Source organism: Lytechinus variegatus, chromosome 1 (assembly GCF_018143015.1).
Source record: "Lytechinus variegatus isolate NC3 chromosome 1, Lvar_3.0, whole genome shotgun sequence".
Taxonomy (NCBI): domain Eukaryota; kingdom Metazoa; phylum Echinodermata; class Echinoidea; order Temnopleuroida; family Toxopneustidae; genus Lytechinus; species Lytechinus variegatus.
In genome coordinates this window covers 51,525,126-51,540,656 of record NC_054740.1, presented here as the reverse complement: position 1 = coordinate 51,540,656, position 15,531 = coordinate 51,525,126, and the positions used below count along the sequence as shown (strand labels likewise).

The 15,531-nt window shown below is 34.2% G+C and overlaps 1 protein-coding gene across 1 annotated transcript; it reads left to right on the top strand.

Moving 5' to 3' along the window:
* The first annotated feature begins 617 nt into the window (after window positions 1–617).
* LOC121416084 (1,2-dihydroxy-3-keto-5-methylthiopentene dioxygenase-like) lies at window positions 618–14,385 on the top strand. Its single transcript, XM_041609543.1, has 4 exons — window positions 618–839; window positions 9,034–9,153; window positions 9,841–10,020; window positions 11,087–14,385. Exons 1-4 carry the CDS (start codon window positions 714–716, stop codon window positions 11,210–11,212), a joined length of 552 nt encoding a protein of 183 aa, XP_041465477.1. The 5' UTR covers window positions 618–713; the 3' UTR covers window positions 11,213–14,385.
* The last annotated feature ends 1,146 nt before the right edge of the window (window positions 14,386–15,531 follow it).

Here is a 15,531-nt window from a genome sequence, read left to right as displayed (position 1 = left end):
TAATACTACTTGTTTCTCCACAATTTTCCAAAGCTTTACAATGATTAACAAAATGAAAGTGAAGCACCAAGCCGATTCATGTAAATCACAGCTCAGTGTATAAAGCCGGCAAATATCGTCACGATGGCCTCGGTGTGTGTGGGGAGTAGGCGCAATGCACTTTTCGAAGTGTTTTGGGCAAGCTAAGGTAACAAATTAAAAGAAAGAAAAGATGTCTTTACATCAATTTCACAAGCTAAATCCAACATGTTTCTCATGATTAACGTCTACTTTTATTTGCATAACTTTTTCAAAGTTCTGCGCAAATCATTTTTCACTAAGTTCTCAAAAGTAAGCTCACCCAAGCGGAAATATTGTTCCACAGTTATTTAGTCATTTGCTTAAATGTATCTGTACCAATGTTAAAATGTGGAAAATGTTCAGGATATTACAAATATAAAAGTTACAGGAGTTTTTTCTAAGTGTAAACTTTTTTTGATACGGTCATACCATAGAGATAATTAGTATACATCTCTATGGGTCATACACACTGTCTTCATCACACAAAACTTACTTAAATGGCGCCTCACGCTCGCCGAGCTAGATGGGATCGGATCAAAGAAAAAGGGAAGAGGGCAGCAAACAACTGTCTCGTCATAGCTAGCTGATCGATCAGTGAAAAAAAAACGCCCAAAACTCTTGTAAAAACTACCGTTCCTGCCGTTATATACATCATGGGTGTTGAAGCATGGTATATGGATGATAATACTGATGTTGATCAGCGTGAAGAACATCATCGTAGTCCACCAGAATACGTGAGCGAGGAAGAAATCGCCAAACATGGCATTCTGTTCTGGACGGTGAGGTTCATATTTAATTCACAAACTCCACCACGCTCCCGCGGCCCGGCCGTGACATGGCACGGGGTCGGGCAGGCTGCGCGGCTAGTAGCGGCCGCGATGAGTGTGATTGTAGACTTCGACTTCGCATCGCATGATAGGTGAAAGAAAGATCTATCGAACTAAGCGCAGAAAATCTAGTAGAGGGTCTCACAAAGTTGAATAGAGAGGAGCGTCTAGACTAGAGCTCTTTTTCAGTTGCATAAATTGGCCAAATCGTTATATCATAACCTTGTTCCACTTGTTCACTGCTACCACCCACTCGTTCACTGCCACCACCCTGCCTGTCAGTGTTTCCACAGCTCAAAAATAAATTTCCTGAAACTGAAACCCAAATTTCCTGAAATTCATAGATATTTCCTGGAATTTTCAAGATTGATTTTAAACAAAAATCGGGCAATAATACAGCAAGCCTAAATTTGGCCTAGGTGGCCAAAATCAAGGATTTTTGCATTTTTTTGTTCACGCCCTCTTTAAAAACAAGGAACAAAATTACAAATGTGAGCGCGGAGCGCGAGCGGAAAATTTTGAGCTACGTATGGCTGTAAAACATTATTAAAATATAACCTGAATATCATGAATATTGATAGTTTCTATGTTTAATTGTTTAATTGTAATTTTCGGATTTCCTGAAATTTCCTGTAATATTTTTGTTTCCTGAACCTTTCCTGGAAAAAGTCAGAATTTCCTGAAATTTCCTGAATTTCGGGAAGAGTGGAAACTCTGCTGCCTGTGGGGAATCTACAGGTAGGACTATGGTATGCCAATGTTGTACAGAGCACACACTTTAAAAAATCATTAAAATATCACTTTTGTGACCAAAATTACTAATTTCCATACAGTTGCAATTTATTTTTCATTAGTAACTTGGGAATAATTTTTGTATTCACCAGAGTGCTCAAAAACTTGAATTTTGGGCATTTTTTTGTACGCCCTCTATTGGTGGAAAGTAATATGGCAAGAAAATTTTCATTTTTTGATCTCTATTTTTAATTAAGAAAAAATAATTTAAAAGAATCAAATTTAAATAAGAGTCAAGTTGTATGAATAATAGGTGTAATGGAAACTGTCAGTGTAAAAAAATCAAGCATTTGCCCCAAAGAAAAAGAGAAAATAAGCCAAACATTGCCACCCTTATTTTGCCACACATGGAGATATAAGTGAGAACAAGGTTATATCATAACCTTGTTCATTGAATGAGTGACTGCTACCACCCTGCCTGTGGGGAATCTACAGGTAGGACTATGCCTATGGTATGCCAATGTTGTAAAGAGCACACACTTAGTTTAAGAATCATTAAAATACCACTTCTGAGACCAAAATTACTTATTTTAATACAGTTGCAATTTATTTTTCATTAGTAACTTGGGAATAATTTTTGTATTCACCAGAGCACTCAAAAGCTTGAATTTTGGGCATATTTTTGTGTACGCCCTCTATTGGTGGAAAGTAATATGGCAAGAAAATTTTCATTTTTTATCTCTACTTTTAATTAAGAAAAAAATGATTTAAAGAATCAAATTTAAATAAGAGCCAAGTTGTATGAATAATAGGTGTATTGGAAACTGTCAGTGTAAAAAAATCAAGCATTTGCCCCAAAGAAAAAGAGAAAATAAGCCAAACATTGCCACCCTTATTTTGCCACACATGGAGATATAACTGAGAACAAGGTTATATCATAACCTTGTTCATTGAATGAGTGCCTTGTTCATTGAATGAGTGGTTTCGGGAACCACACTCGTCGATTGTATACGCGCACTTGACTTGTGTACAAAGTGAATGGAGGTGGAAATAGGGAACCGTGCGTGTGACTGAATAAAGCGCTGCTGTATGATGTGAACGGTGGTTCCCAATATCACGATAATGCCCATAAATTCATAGAATGTGAAATGTATGTCTGAGCTGCGCATCTAGATTACCGATAATCGCAGTACCGTTTTTTTTATATCATAACCTTGTTCATTGAATGAGTGGTACCGGTAGACCTTTTTTTGTAGGATTGGGGGTCGGGTGTCCGGACACTTCATTATATTTTTGAAGCCTTCTTTTTTGTCTCTGGATTACACTAAAAATGTGAATTAAATGGAAGTAATCATCTTATATTTTGTTCTCTAATATTTCCTAACATTTTGTACTAAAAATTGATGAAACTTCGCTTGTAAATTTTTCCAAATCATCAAATGACTTTCTAAAATTGATCGTCCGGACACACAACAACTGGGTATATTGGCCGCCTAGGCCTAGCCCTAGCCCACTCATTATATGAACAATATAACCTTGTTCTATGAACATATAACCTTGTTAGCTTTTACTCCTCCCTGTGTTGTGAAATAAGGTTGGCAATGTTTGGCTTATTTTCTCCTTTTCTTCGGGATAAATGCTTGATTTTTTATACTGTCACTGTCGGGTTCCATTTAGCTATTCATCATATATGTTTAGCCCTTAACTAGTAAATTTGATTCTTTAAATTATTTTTTCTTAAATAAAAATAGAGATTGAAAATCTACAGTTGTCTTGCCATATTTCCACCAATAGAGGGCATACACAAAAATATGCCCAAAATTCAAGTTTCAAATATTACCTCCAAGTTACTAATGAAAAATGAATTGAGACACTATGGAAATTAGTATTTTTGGTCACAAAAGTGATATGCTAATGATTTTTTAAATTGTGTGCTGTGTACAGCATTGGCTTTATAGTCCTACATGTACCTGTAGATTCCCCATAGGCAGGATAGTAATGAACCCTTGGGTGCCGCCTAGCCCTAAACTTGGTTCCACCAGGGGCTGTTATTGCGGCAGCCCGAACAAAGTGTACTGTGTGTGAAGATGTGTCAAGGTCCCCTGGGCAACAGGGGCTGCAGAAGAATACAAAAACGTAAAAATGACCATATGATTGTGATTTTTTTTGCATGGTCAGCTCCCCCCACCCCCTTTTGAAACAGTTCCGCAGCCCCTGCTAACTGGGCTGAAGTCTGATTGTGTAGAGCACTTATTCCCTGCAACCATTTACCCTGCCTTTGCCTGTGGCCGTGGGGAATCTAATAGTAATAGATATTCCATCTAGATCAACCCACTCAAGGTTCCAACTCGGGTGTAGTGCACAGGAAAGAACAAGACACAAAGCCAGCACAACTTCCATGGAAATATTTTAATTTTTGTCTCACCTGCATAGCAGAGTGAGACTATAGGCGCCGCTTTTCCGACGGCGGCGGCGGCGGCGTCAACATCAAATCTTAACCTGAGGTTAAGTTTTTGAAATGACATCATAACTTAGAAAGTATATGGACCTAGTTCATGAAACTTGGCCATAAGGTTAATCAAGTATTACTGAACATCCTATTAGAGTTTCATGTCACATGACCAAGGTCAAAGGTCATTTAGGGTCAATGAACTTAGACCATGTTGGAGGAATCAACATCAAAATCTTAACCTGAGGTTAAGTTTTTGAAATGTCATCATAACTTAGAAAATATATGGATCTAGTTCATGAAACTTGGACATAAGGTTAATCAAGTATCACTGAACATCCTGCATGAGTTTCACGTCACATGACCAAGGTCAAAGGTCATTTAGGGTCAATGAACTTTGGCCGAATTGGGGGTATCTGTTGAATTCCCATCATAACTTTGAATATTTATGGATCTGATTCATGAAACTTGGACATAATAGTAATCAAACATCACTGAACATTTTGTGCAAGTTTCAGGTCTCATGATTAAGGTCAAAGGTCATTTAGGGTCAATGAACTTTGGCCGAAACGGGGGTATCTTTTGAATTACCATCATAACTTTGAAAGTTTATTGGTCTAGTTCGTTAAACTTGGACATTAGAGTAATCAAGTATCACTGAACATCCTGGGCGCATTTCAGGTCACATGACCAAGGTCAAAGGTCAATGAACATTGGCCGAATTGGGTGTATCTGTTGAATTACCATCATAACTTTAAAATTTTATGGATCTGATTCATGAAACTTGTACATAAGAGTAATCAAGTATAACTGAACATCCTGTGCGAGTTTCAGGTCACATGATCAAGGTCAAAGGTCATGTAAGGTCAATGAACTTTGGCCATGTTGGGGTTTTTTGTTGAATAACCATCATATCTCTGTAAGTTTATTGGTCTAGTTCATAAAAAGTGGACATAAGAGTAACCATGTATCACTGAACATCTTGTGCGAGTTATAGTAGTTTTCAAAGTCAGCACTGCTGCTATATTGAACTGCGTGATGCAGGTGAGACGGCCAGAGGCATTCCACTTGTTTGTTGTTCTGCTCTGAAGCGCCTTGAGCATCTAATCAAGATGGAAAGTGCACTATATAAATCTCATGTATTATTATTATTTAAATCTAGATAGTAGACACTATCCTAGAGTCTAGATCATTAATTGGCAGGGCATGGGTTGGCTGACTTAAATCATGATTGAAATCGTCATTTAAATCACTATTATATTTTTGAATCATTGATTTAAATTATTTCCATTGAAACGTGTACAAAATAATGATTTAAAATTTTTTTTATTTGTGGCAGTTTTTTTTAACTCGTCTAGAAAGATTTTTGACAACTTTATATCATCAAAACATGAATTAATCTGTCATATCTACTCAAAACAATTGAAATCATATCAATAAAAATCAGGTTGACTTTTTAATGTAGCCTTTTAGTGGTTAGACAGGAATAACCATCGTTATCTGGGGATTTATTTTATAATTTCTGACATTTTACTGTATCATCCCCATTGGTGAGTAGAGCCAACTTAGTTCAGCGGAACAACCAAATGCAGAGACTGAAGCTTTTGGTCTTCTAATATTAAGTGGTTAACTCTTCGTCCAATACTTTCACAATGATTTTTTTTGAAGTCATTGATTTGAATCACTTCGTTTGAAACGTACAAATGATTGACAATTTTTTTTTTATTTTTAATTTTGTTTTTACTCAAAATAAGAGAAGATTTTATCAACTTTATGTCATCAAAACATGAATAAATCCTTTATATCTACTCAAAACAATTGAAATCATGTCAATAAAATCAGGCTCATCTTGCAATGTAGCCTACAGGTATAACTGGTGAACACTTAGCCCCCTACTCCTTTTTATTAGTGGACTTACAAAATTTTCCCTGTAAAATTCTTCTTTGTTGATAGAAAAATAAATTTCTCTTTTCTTTATGTCACAATGTTTTTAGAGATGTTCCAGAGAGCAGTTAAAAAAAGTAAATATGGGCTGTTGGCATTTCTTCTATTTTAATCATTCACATGAACTACTTTTGCAATGTCAAATGAAAGATGAATATTTTCAATTTGCTTTCTGATAAAAAAAAACACTTTTATCACTACATTATAAGCAATTAGTATTATTAGCTATGTCATATAAAAAACATTAAGCTTTGCTGTGGTTTTTATTCTTTGATTGAAATTGAAAATTATTAAAACTCATTATCTTTCACATATATTTTTGGAAATAAACTATTGTTTAATTAAAAAGAATTAGAACTCTACACCCGCAGCAATGGTACTCCAGAACCAAAATAAAAATGTGAAAAAAGGGAATTTATGGGACAAATCCTTAATTATAGGCCTGAATTTCAACAGAGAATTTAGCCAGGAGGGGTTTGAACCAAGGCCTGTTCAGACTTACTGTACAATTGTGCTTCATTCAGTGGGTACACTGAGAATGGCTCACTAAGAAAATGCTCTTGCCAAATTCACTAAAGCATGGCAAAAACCATACATATTGTGCCCTTTGCCAAAATGAGCATTTTTTTTTATACATTTCCCATTGAATGTGTTGAATTGAGTGCAATAATAAACAAAATCTGCATTGTCACTGGTCTCATCCCATAATTTGACATTTTATTCTTTTACATGTATTTAAAGCTGTAGAACCTGTGTTCTTATTCTTAGCAAAAAGTTCTGCTAAGAACTGCCAAATTTCAGGTTGATTGTACTTAAAGAAATAATTCAAACAAACTTGCAACTTTTTTCCTAATAAGTCACAGCTTGCAAATCAATGGTTTGAACAGTCAAAAAGCTCCAACCATGGCTCAAACAACAAAGGAGGTTTAAAAAAAGAAAAAAAATGTAGTATTCTTTAACACATGATTTTCAAGAATGTTTTTCTTTTGAGAACGTGAGTCTCTGAGTCATGGAATTCTTCCAAAGAAACTAATCCTCATTTCATGTTTGAGTAGGAACACTAACTTTGCACGATTAGCTGTACCAAGGCAGTTCCTTAACTTTGACCTACATGTAACCAGCCAGAATGAGCTAAATACCCTACACGAGAGGATGCTGAAAACAGCATCTTCATTATTATGACTTACATATTCTATTTAAATTCTATTTTGACTGGATTTGATTATTAAATAGAATAGAAGTTAATCTTAATAGTTTTACATGTAGTTGTGAAATGTATGATTTTGAAAATGATTTCAAGGAAAGTGTTATATTTTTGGTGTTCCTACATTGTTTTAGAAATGTTTGTGTAAAGGAATAAAAAAATTTAAATAAAAAAATCTGATTTAAAATCAAATCAGATTTTTTTTTCACAAAAAAATGCCAACCCTGTAAATTAGTAATTACATTTCTTTTTTCTAGACTTACCAAAGCCACACTTGGCAAGAATTTCATATGTCCCCTCCACTAAAATTGAAAAAAAATATGAAGATGGTGCTTTTAAGAATTATCTAAAAGATTTAGGAAGGAAAAGTTGGATACATACCAAAATTTGGCTTTATTCCGTCATAATTTTATGACAACAATGTGTTTGATATGATTGAATTCATAAAAAGTGTTCGGTAATACGATCCACTACCATACGGTTTTTAAAAACTTTTTTGTTTCTATTGCCTTTTAATGGAAATTATTGGCAATAATTTTCCAATCATTATTAAGGACAAATAATGATACAAATTTTAGCAAGAAAAATTTTCACATTGGTTTTATACATGAAATCACGGGCAATTCGAGGTCTGACATGCACTTGTTGTGTAATATCATAACCACATACCCATGCATGTATCCCTTAAATAATCCTGAATGATATGGCCTGGCCCTGTCATGTTTATGGATTTATCATAGAAATTTTTGAGGGGGCCTTTAAGGTCCCTTGGGATTGTTAGGGTTAAGGTCTGCCAGCTGATTATCTTATACTGTTTCAAGTACTTTTCTTCATCTTTACGAAGCCCAATGTTTCACCTGCTTTCGTGTATACCTCAAGAGTATATATGTCAGTTTTATAGTCTATTTGTAAAATATTATGCTTGTGTAACACTTCCATTTTATTCAAGTACTACTGTACTATTAAATACTGTATATACGTGTACGTATTTGAGCTTATTTTAAATAGTGTTTCTTTCCCTGTCCAAAAAGTGAGCACAACACTCAGATATGTTTGTTAAAATGAGAATATTTTTAATATGGATTGAAGTGCACTTAATTTGACAAAGAGGAAAGGATCATGACAAAGCAAGAGCAGGGGAGAATTGGGGGAAAGAGAAAGTTCAAGAAAAAGAGTACCTGTTGAGAAACAGCTTTAATTAGTTAAAAGAAAGTAATACACCACCTAAGAAATAAAAGTATAAAAAAAATAAATATAAAATCACATCCATGCAAATTTACAACCGTCAACGCACCAGTCTATGCAGTGTTTTAAAACACAAATTTTTTGTAAAAAATACGGGTGTTTTAAAACAAAAGGTTTAAAACGTGCCAACCCTGGTTGTGGGCAATCACCGCAACTCACCCACAAGGCTTGCGCAGAACGATGTTACAGAGCCAAAAGAAGATAATTAGATAATTTCTGAGGGTGATTAATCCTTGGGGTTACAAGTTGCCCTTTGTGGCCTTCATTTTCAGTGTCATTTTACTCGATGATCAGTGCCCTGGTAGGTGTTTTATAAAAAGCTGTTTGTAAGTTTAGAGCAACTTTAAGAACGACTGGTTCTGATATTCACCATTAAATGTTCATCTGAGATTAATTATCGCGTAAGAAAGTATCACCAGTCTTTTAAAGTCACTTTTAACTTATGAACAGCTTTATGAAAAGACCCCCAGGATAAAGTCTTCCTACTAGAAGGCTAGAAGCTTTGATTTTCTATGTATAGAGTATCAGACCTTAGAAAATTTCTAAAATTTTCCTTTGATCTTTTTTGATAGGTAAATCCAGATGACTATCAGAATGATGCAACATACAACAAGGTCAGGAAGGATCGTGGCTATTCCTATGAAGATGAGATCACCATCACAAAAGAGGGGCTTCCCAATTACGAAGAAAAGGTATTAAACATATAATTTTCTAGTTGTCTGTAATAAAAAAGTTTGGTGAGACCTAAGTCTTTGGACATACATGTACCTCAAGAGTTTCCTTGTACGCTCTAATATGCTCTGAAAGTATGCTTGAAGGCTTTTGTTGATAAATGTAAATATGAACTAAATGTTCTTTACAGTCTCTGACCATAAGTAGAATTGAAATAGACAAATAATGTTCCAATCGAATGCTTGTCAGAAAAAATGAGCCCCAAAGCCTCTATATATAGCTTTGTTTCAAAATTTTTTCTTTAAAAAATCTGATAGAAATAAAAATTCTGAATCAAATCACATAAATCTGATTTTTTTTATCATAAAAAATGCCAACCCTGGTAAAACAATAGTTATTCTTCTCGAGACTGAAAAGGGCTATTATATGCTCTTTTCAAAGAAGATTAATACAGAATTAATTATTTAGATGAATGTTACATTTGATATAATTTGATTTGTGATTTCACTCTTGTAAACATGCAAGTTTTGCCCATTGCGGCCAAAATGTGGGGGAAAGGGAGAGAAAGCTTTTGGCATTTGACTAATAAGACTTGCATAGATTGTCTTTCATTTTCTACTCTAGATTTGGGATTCAGAACTTGTAGGAGTGTATTAATTTGGAGGTAGAACTTTCTTTCTCAATATTTCTCTTTCACTTTTGAACAGATCAAGATGTTCTTTGAAGAGCATCTTCATCTGGATGAAGAAATTCGATTTTGCCTTGATGGGAGCGGGTACTTTGACTTTCGAGACTACAAGGAGCGTTGGGTCCGCATGAAGTTCACCAAGGGAACATTCTTTGTTCTTCCAGCTGGCATCTACCATCGCTTCACCTTGGACACCAATGTAAGTTGTCAGCATCAAGAACAAGTAGTAAATGGGGAGGGGGGGGGAGTGTTGAGAAAGGCCCTACAAATGTAACAGGCCTGACACTTGATATTTCACCGTAGTCTTAATATGGTGAGGATGATGATTATACTGAAAATAACAATAATGATGATGCTGCTGGTGGTGGTGATGATAATGATGATCGTGATGATATGGTGATAATATACAAAATATTTCCAATGTATATACCAGCTTGGCATTTGCCAGCAAACAGCTGGCCTCCCGAGTTCATACAGGAGTAATACCATAATAGAAACAGAAAATTAAGATGATGGTGATGGTGATGATGGTGGTGATGGTGGTAGTGATGATGATGATGGTGATGAAGATAATGATGATGGTGGTGGTGATGATGATGATGATGATGGTGATGATGGTGAGGATGATCATGATGATTATAATGATGTTGGTAATGACAGTCATAATCATATTAAAAAATTACAATGAAGTCAAAATTACGATGAAGTCTCTTAATAGTAAAATTATCATCATCCCTTCTATGGCCCCAGATTGCCAATCCAGTAGTAAAGGAATATGATGGTAAGGATGATCATGATGATGTTGGTAATGACAGTCATAATCATCTGTCAAAATTACAATGAAGTCTCTTAATAGTTATCATCCCTTCTATGGCCCGAAATTGCCAATCCAGTTTTAAAGGAATATTTTTTTTATCTGATTCAGTTGTACAGAATGATGAGCAAATGGTCCTAAATAGTGTAGGTTTATTTCTATAATTGTAAACAGGAGTCTCCATAGCTTTTCACAGAGCATAGAGCGATATCTTGTCTATGAAGTTCAAGACAGACTCGCAAGCAAGTCTGATCCCAAAATTCAATGCACTACTTCATATATTTTACACATCTTAGTAGATTTATATGGGGTCTGTTTTACCATATTGCAATGCTGAGACTCAAAGCATATCATGAAATTGTATCAATATAAGAACAAACACAATTAAATTTGGCATCAGCATACGAGTATATCAATATCATTATTTTAATGTTGCCATTCTAATACGCAGAATTACGTGAAGGCGAAGCGTTTGTTTGTCGGTGAACCTGTTTGGACGCCTTACAACCGCCCGTCAGATGATAAACCCCAGAGAGCTGCCTACCTGGAATCCATCAAGGGCCTCGCTGAAGATTGATTCTTTGAATGCGTACTCCTCGCTTTGATCATGAAATTAACAAGGATGTAATAATCGCAGGGTAATATTTGGTAATTGTGTACTAATTTTCACTTTTGTCTGACTTATATCAAGAAATGTACTCTTCTTAAAGATATATACCAGTTGTGGTAACAATCTCAAAATGAGTTTGAACAGAATCCAATGAAATTACCACCAAAGTGTTTTATGTATAAATCAAAGATATGTGCCAAGACACTCAGAAGAAAATGCAAAATTGCTGAGAAATTAGCAAAATAAGCACAGATTTCGATCAAATGTCGGGTATTATTCGAAGCAATATTAATACTCTCTCACATTTGCTTTTCTTTGTTAGTGATCACCAGAATTATCGATTTTGAGCTAAGATTTCATGATTTTACAAAGATAAGTTTAATACATTTATGTAACAGATCTAGATGTATGATAATGACAATCTTAAATTAAAAGACTTTTCTCATAAAATAATTGTTTGCTGCAACTACTGTGTTTTACCTTTAAGCTGGTGAATTAATGTTTGAAATTATTCCTTGTCATTAAATTACATATAGTCTTTCACTTATCTATCTGTTCTAGATATTAAAGGGGTGAATTGAATATCTTGAATATTTCAGAATATTAAAAGAAGAAATTTTCTTTTGCTTTGGACTGAAGGAGGCATATACAGAATCTCTGCTGAACTTTTTAGATAAAATCAAAGTAATGAATTATATAAAAGGAAAATTAGGCGATGAATAAAAGTTTACCTTACGTGCCTTAGAACACCCAGCGGGTAGGCCCCATGGGTGACCAAACACATCAGCATACGAGTCTTATGAGATACAGAGTTCATGCCTGCTTGAAGAATCGTAATGATATAATGGTAACGTTGTTGTGACAAATCAGAATTTGTGATGAGTCTGTACTGAGCACTTGGCTTATAATTATAAAACTCTTACCATTTGTGTCTGACCTATTGCATTTATGATTGAATTACCAGCTGTGTCATTAATTTTGACTGTGAATCCTTCGTAATGTTGAATACAAACTACTCTCGAATTGAGTATTCGGTTCGATGGAAAAAGGCATTTGAATGAAATATTGTACAAATTAATAAGAGAAAAGGTCAAGTTTATACCTACCCCTGTATGTAAAATAAACAATACATCAGATCAAGAGATGTTTTGGGAAATTTAAGAGTACATATTAAAACAGCATTGAAGCTGTCGAATATGCATTCAGAATCCAGCGCACAAATGATATGAAGCAATACATTACAATTACGAAGTAAATAGTGGCTTGAAAATAGCAGGCTCTGATTTACTGGTGAAGTTATACATGTATTTGATGATCAGGACTGAAGATTTAACATTCCTGATTCCATGTGTTCATTGTGAATTATATCATTTTATTTGCTAGGAGCAAGCATTTTTCCATTTGTTATCTTTTAAATCTTTTAAGAAAGGGGTGATTTTGGAAGTCAAGAATCTCAAAATTTATTTGGTCCATAGTACTAAAACATTGAAGTATGAAGCATTTGCGTATGATCTCAAAATGACCAACTTCAGAGATTCACTTGGTTGTTTTAATAATGAGTGTAGAATGATAACATCCCTGAAATATTCTATGTATGGTGACTTTGTTTTTAGATTATTTAAACCATCATCATGGTCGATAGCCTGTGTGGTAGTATATTTAGAACAAACTGAGCAAAACAGTTTCGATTGATTGTAATGCAAGTATCAATTGTATTTCAATCTTTCACTGTATCTCAATGTTTTAAATGTGAATTTAAGTCCTAGTTGTGGATGAGAGTATAATGCATCACTGCAATGTCGGGTGGTGGGAGGGATTTCTCACTCACAACCACATGTATTTAACTATTGAACATGAATTAAAATCTGTTAGGAAGCAAATTTGTATGATAGTCATGTGGATGAAGTTATTTTTAAAGCAGATTCGTAATTCAATTCATGTAGTTGAATTCTTACATAGGGTTGAAAAGTTTAAGTCCAAAGTTCATTCTGTTATAACCACCCCTGTATTTGTATCCAGTACCATTAAGTATCATGTTTTCATCAAGAAGATTGCTTGTTCTAAATATAATAATCAAGATACATGTACTGAGTTTAGAATTAGAGATATCATTTTATGTACTGGTATTCATTATTGGGAAAAACGTAAGTTTTGCATATTTCATATTTTATTGTTATTGCCATTGAAAAAAAGTTATTGCATTTAACTACAATTTTATTACATTTTTGCAGACCTGTACCTTTATCATTTAGTTCATTATATTCCTTGTACAAGGAGGTGATGGTTTTTACATATTTTTAGCTCTTTATCTAAACAAGCATTAATTGATGTCATTATTTTATTTAGGTAAAGTTCTTGTTTGAACATGAATATTACTGTCTATTCCAAATTACTTCAGAATTGTGACTAACATCGCCCCAATTCATCTACAAACATATTTGAAATATTGCCATTGATCATATGGAAGATATGGTCAATATTTTATAGTTTTATTATAATTATTTTCATTTTATTATAATTATTTTCATTTTACAAGTGTGATGTAATCCTGACTTCTGAAATAATGAACACATGTTTGTAATGAAGGAAAAAACCTCTCAGAATTTGAATTACAGGTGAATAAGGTGTATCTGCAGGGAATTGTACAACTCAATGTGAAAAAAAATATATGAAAAAATTGTTATTTTATATCAACTATTGTTATTTTTATGTATTACATTTTTTCCCAATCATGTTGAAGTAAAGAAAAGTGAATTAAGAGTTTGATGCATTTATTTTTATTATATATTTGTACAGATATTCTTGCCTTATAGATACACCATGTTGAAAACTTGAGGTACATTCTTTTAAAGAAATTCATATACCCCTCTTATGATTATGGGATTAAATTGAAATGCCAAGATATGTAATGACTTGAGACAACTGGCTGAAAGATGAAGTTGAATGCATGGATCAAACATTTTATAGTTATTGTGGTAGAACATTCACAATATATGTTTTTTTTTAAATAAAGACTAACATGAGCTTGGTATTATATTTACTGCCATCATCAAGTGAAAGCTAGTTTTTAATGTCAGTTTTGACTATTATTGAACTTGTAATTCAGGGAAAACAAATAAAATCATTCATCTGCATTACAATTGTTTTGTATCATACTTGTGATTATACATAGTGAATACAGATAATTTTGCATGGTTGTGTTAGTATACAAATAGCGAATAGGCATGAGTGCGATGGTGCGAGATTTCGCATGAGGTGAAAGAAAGATGCTCTATTCAACGAGGCGTTAGCCGAGTTGAATAGAGCGTTTCTTTCTTTCACCGAATGCGAAATCTCGCACCATTGCACGAATAAGAATATTCGCTATTTGTGTTGTACAACGCCTCGGAATCTAGCGAAAATATGAAAAACAAGAGTTTTTCCCTCCAGTAATCTATGAAAAGGGAGCAAAAATATTGAAAGCAAAAAGCAAAATCCCACAAGCCGGGCCCACAAGCGCACATGATCTTGGACAGCATGCGCATTTAGCCAGCGGGCTGTACGCGCATTGTTACCTTATTCAATGAAATCGCATTGTGACGTCACCTCCTAAAGCCGTGCAATGGTTCATGCATTTTGGACGGTACATTTTGGATGGTACGTCTTGTGTGCAACGGTACGAATGTGTGACATTCAGCCTCCCATTTGATCGCGTACAACAAGCTAAGTAGGCGTTGTACAATGATGTTTATAACTTTTTTTTAATGCCAGATGAGCATGATACATCCACTAGATCACTGCTAAGGAGGTTGTTGTCTCAAATTGCGGCATCACCTTTTTTTACAGTCAAATTTAAAGATAAAAAAAAACAATAACCTGTTTTAATAAGGGGAAGGTGAAATGTAAGTTGCCATTTCTCCGCTTATAGATGTCATAAATACATCATTCATGTATCAAAATGTTGCTGTGTGATAGCTCTAACTTTGCAGCAACATCTAAAAGTGAAATATCCAACCCTCGAAATGGGAATTCACTATCACTAATGGCCAGTGTCCATTTTCATCTCAAGTAGATATGAAAAAAATTGTAACGATAAATTGACTTTTTGTGTTTAAATATGTGGCAATTTATAAAAATATAGTTTTTTTGAATATGTATGTGTACAATAAAAAGAATTTACAATTTTAAGAAAAAGAAATTGAGTTTGAAGAAAGAAAATGGAATATGGTTAGGATCAGATTATATCGCCAGTAAGCAAATTATAATTGATTCATGCAGCAATGGATCTCAAACTCATGGGAATGTGA

Excerpts from the sequence above, each read along its gene's own strand:
- LOC121416084 (XM_041609543.1), top strand. The coding sequence starts at position 714 with ATGGGTGTTGAAGCATGGTATATGGATGATAATACTGATGTTGATCAG. Across the intron at positions 9,154-9,840 it reads TTCCCAATTACGAAGAAAAG|ATCAAGATGTTCTTTGAAGA; the intron begins GTATTAAACATA and ends ACTTTTGAACAG. Across the intron at positions 10,021-11,086 it reads GCTTCACCTTGGACACCAAT|AATTACGTGAAGGCGAAGCG; the intron begins GTAAGTTGTCAG and ends TCTAATACGCAG.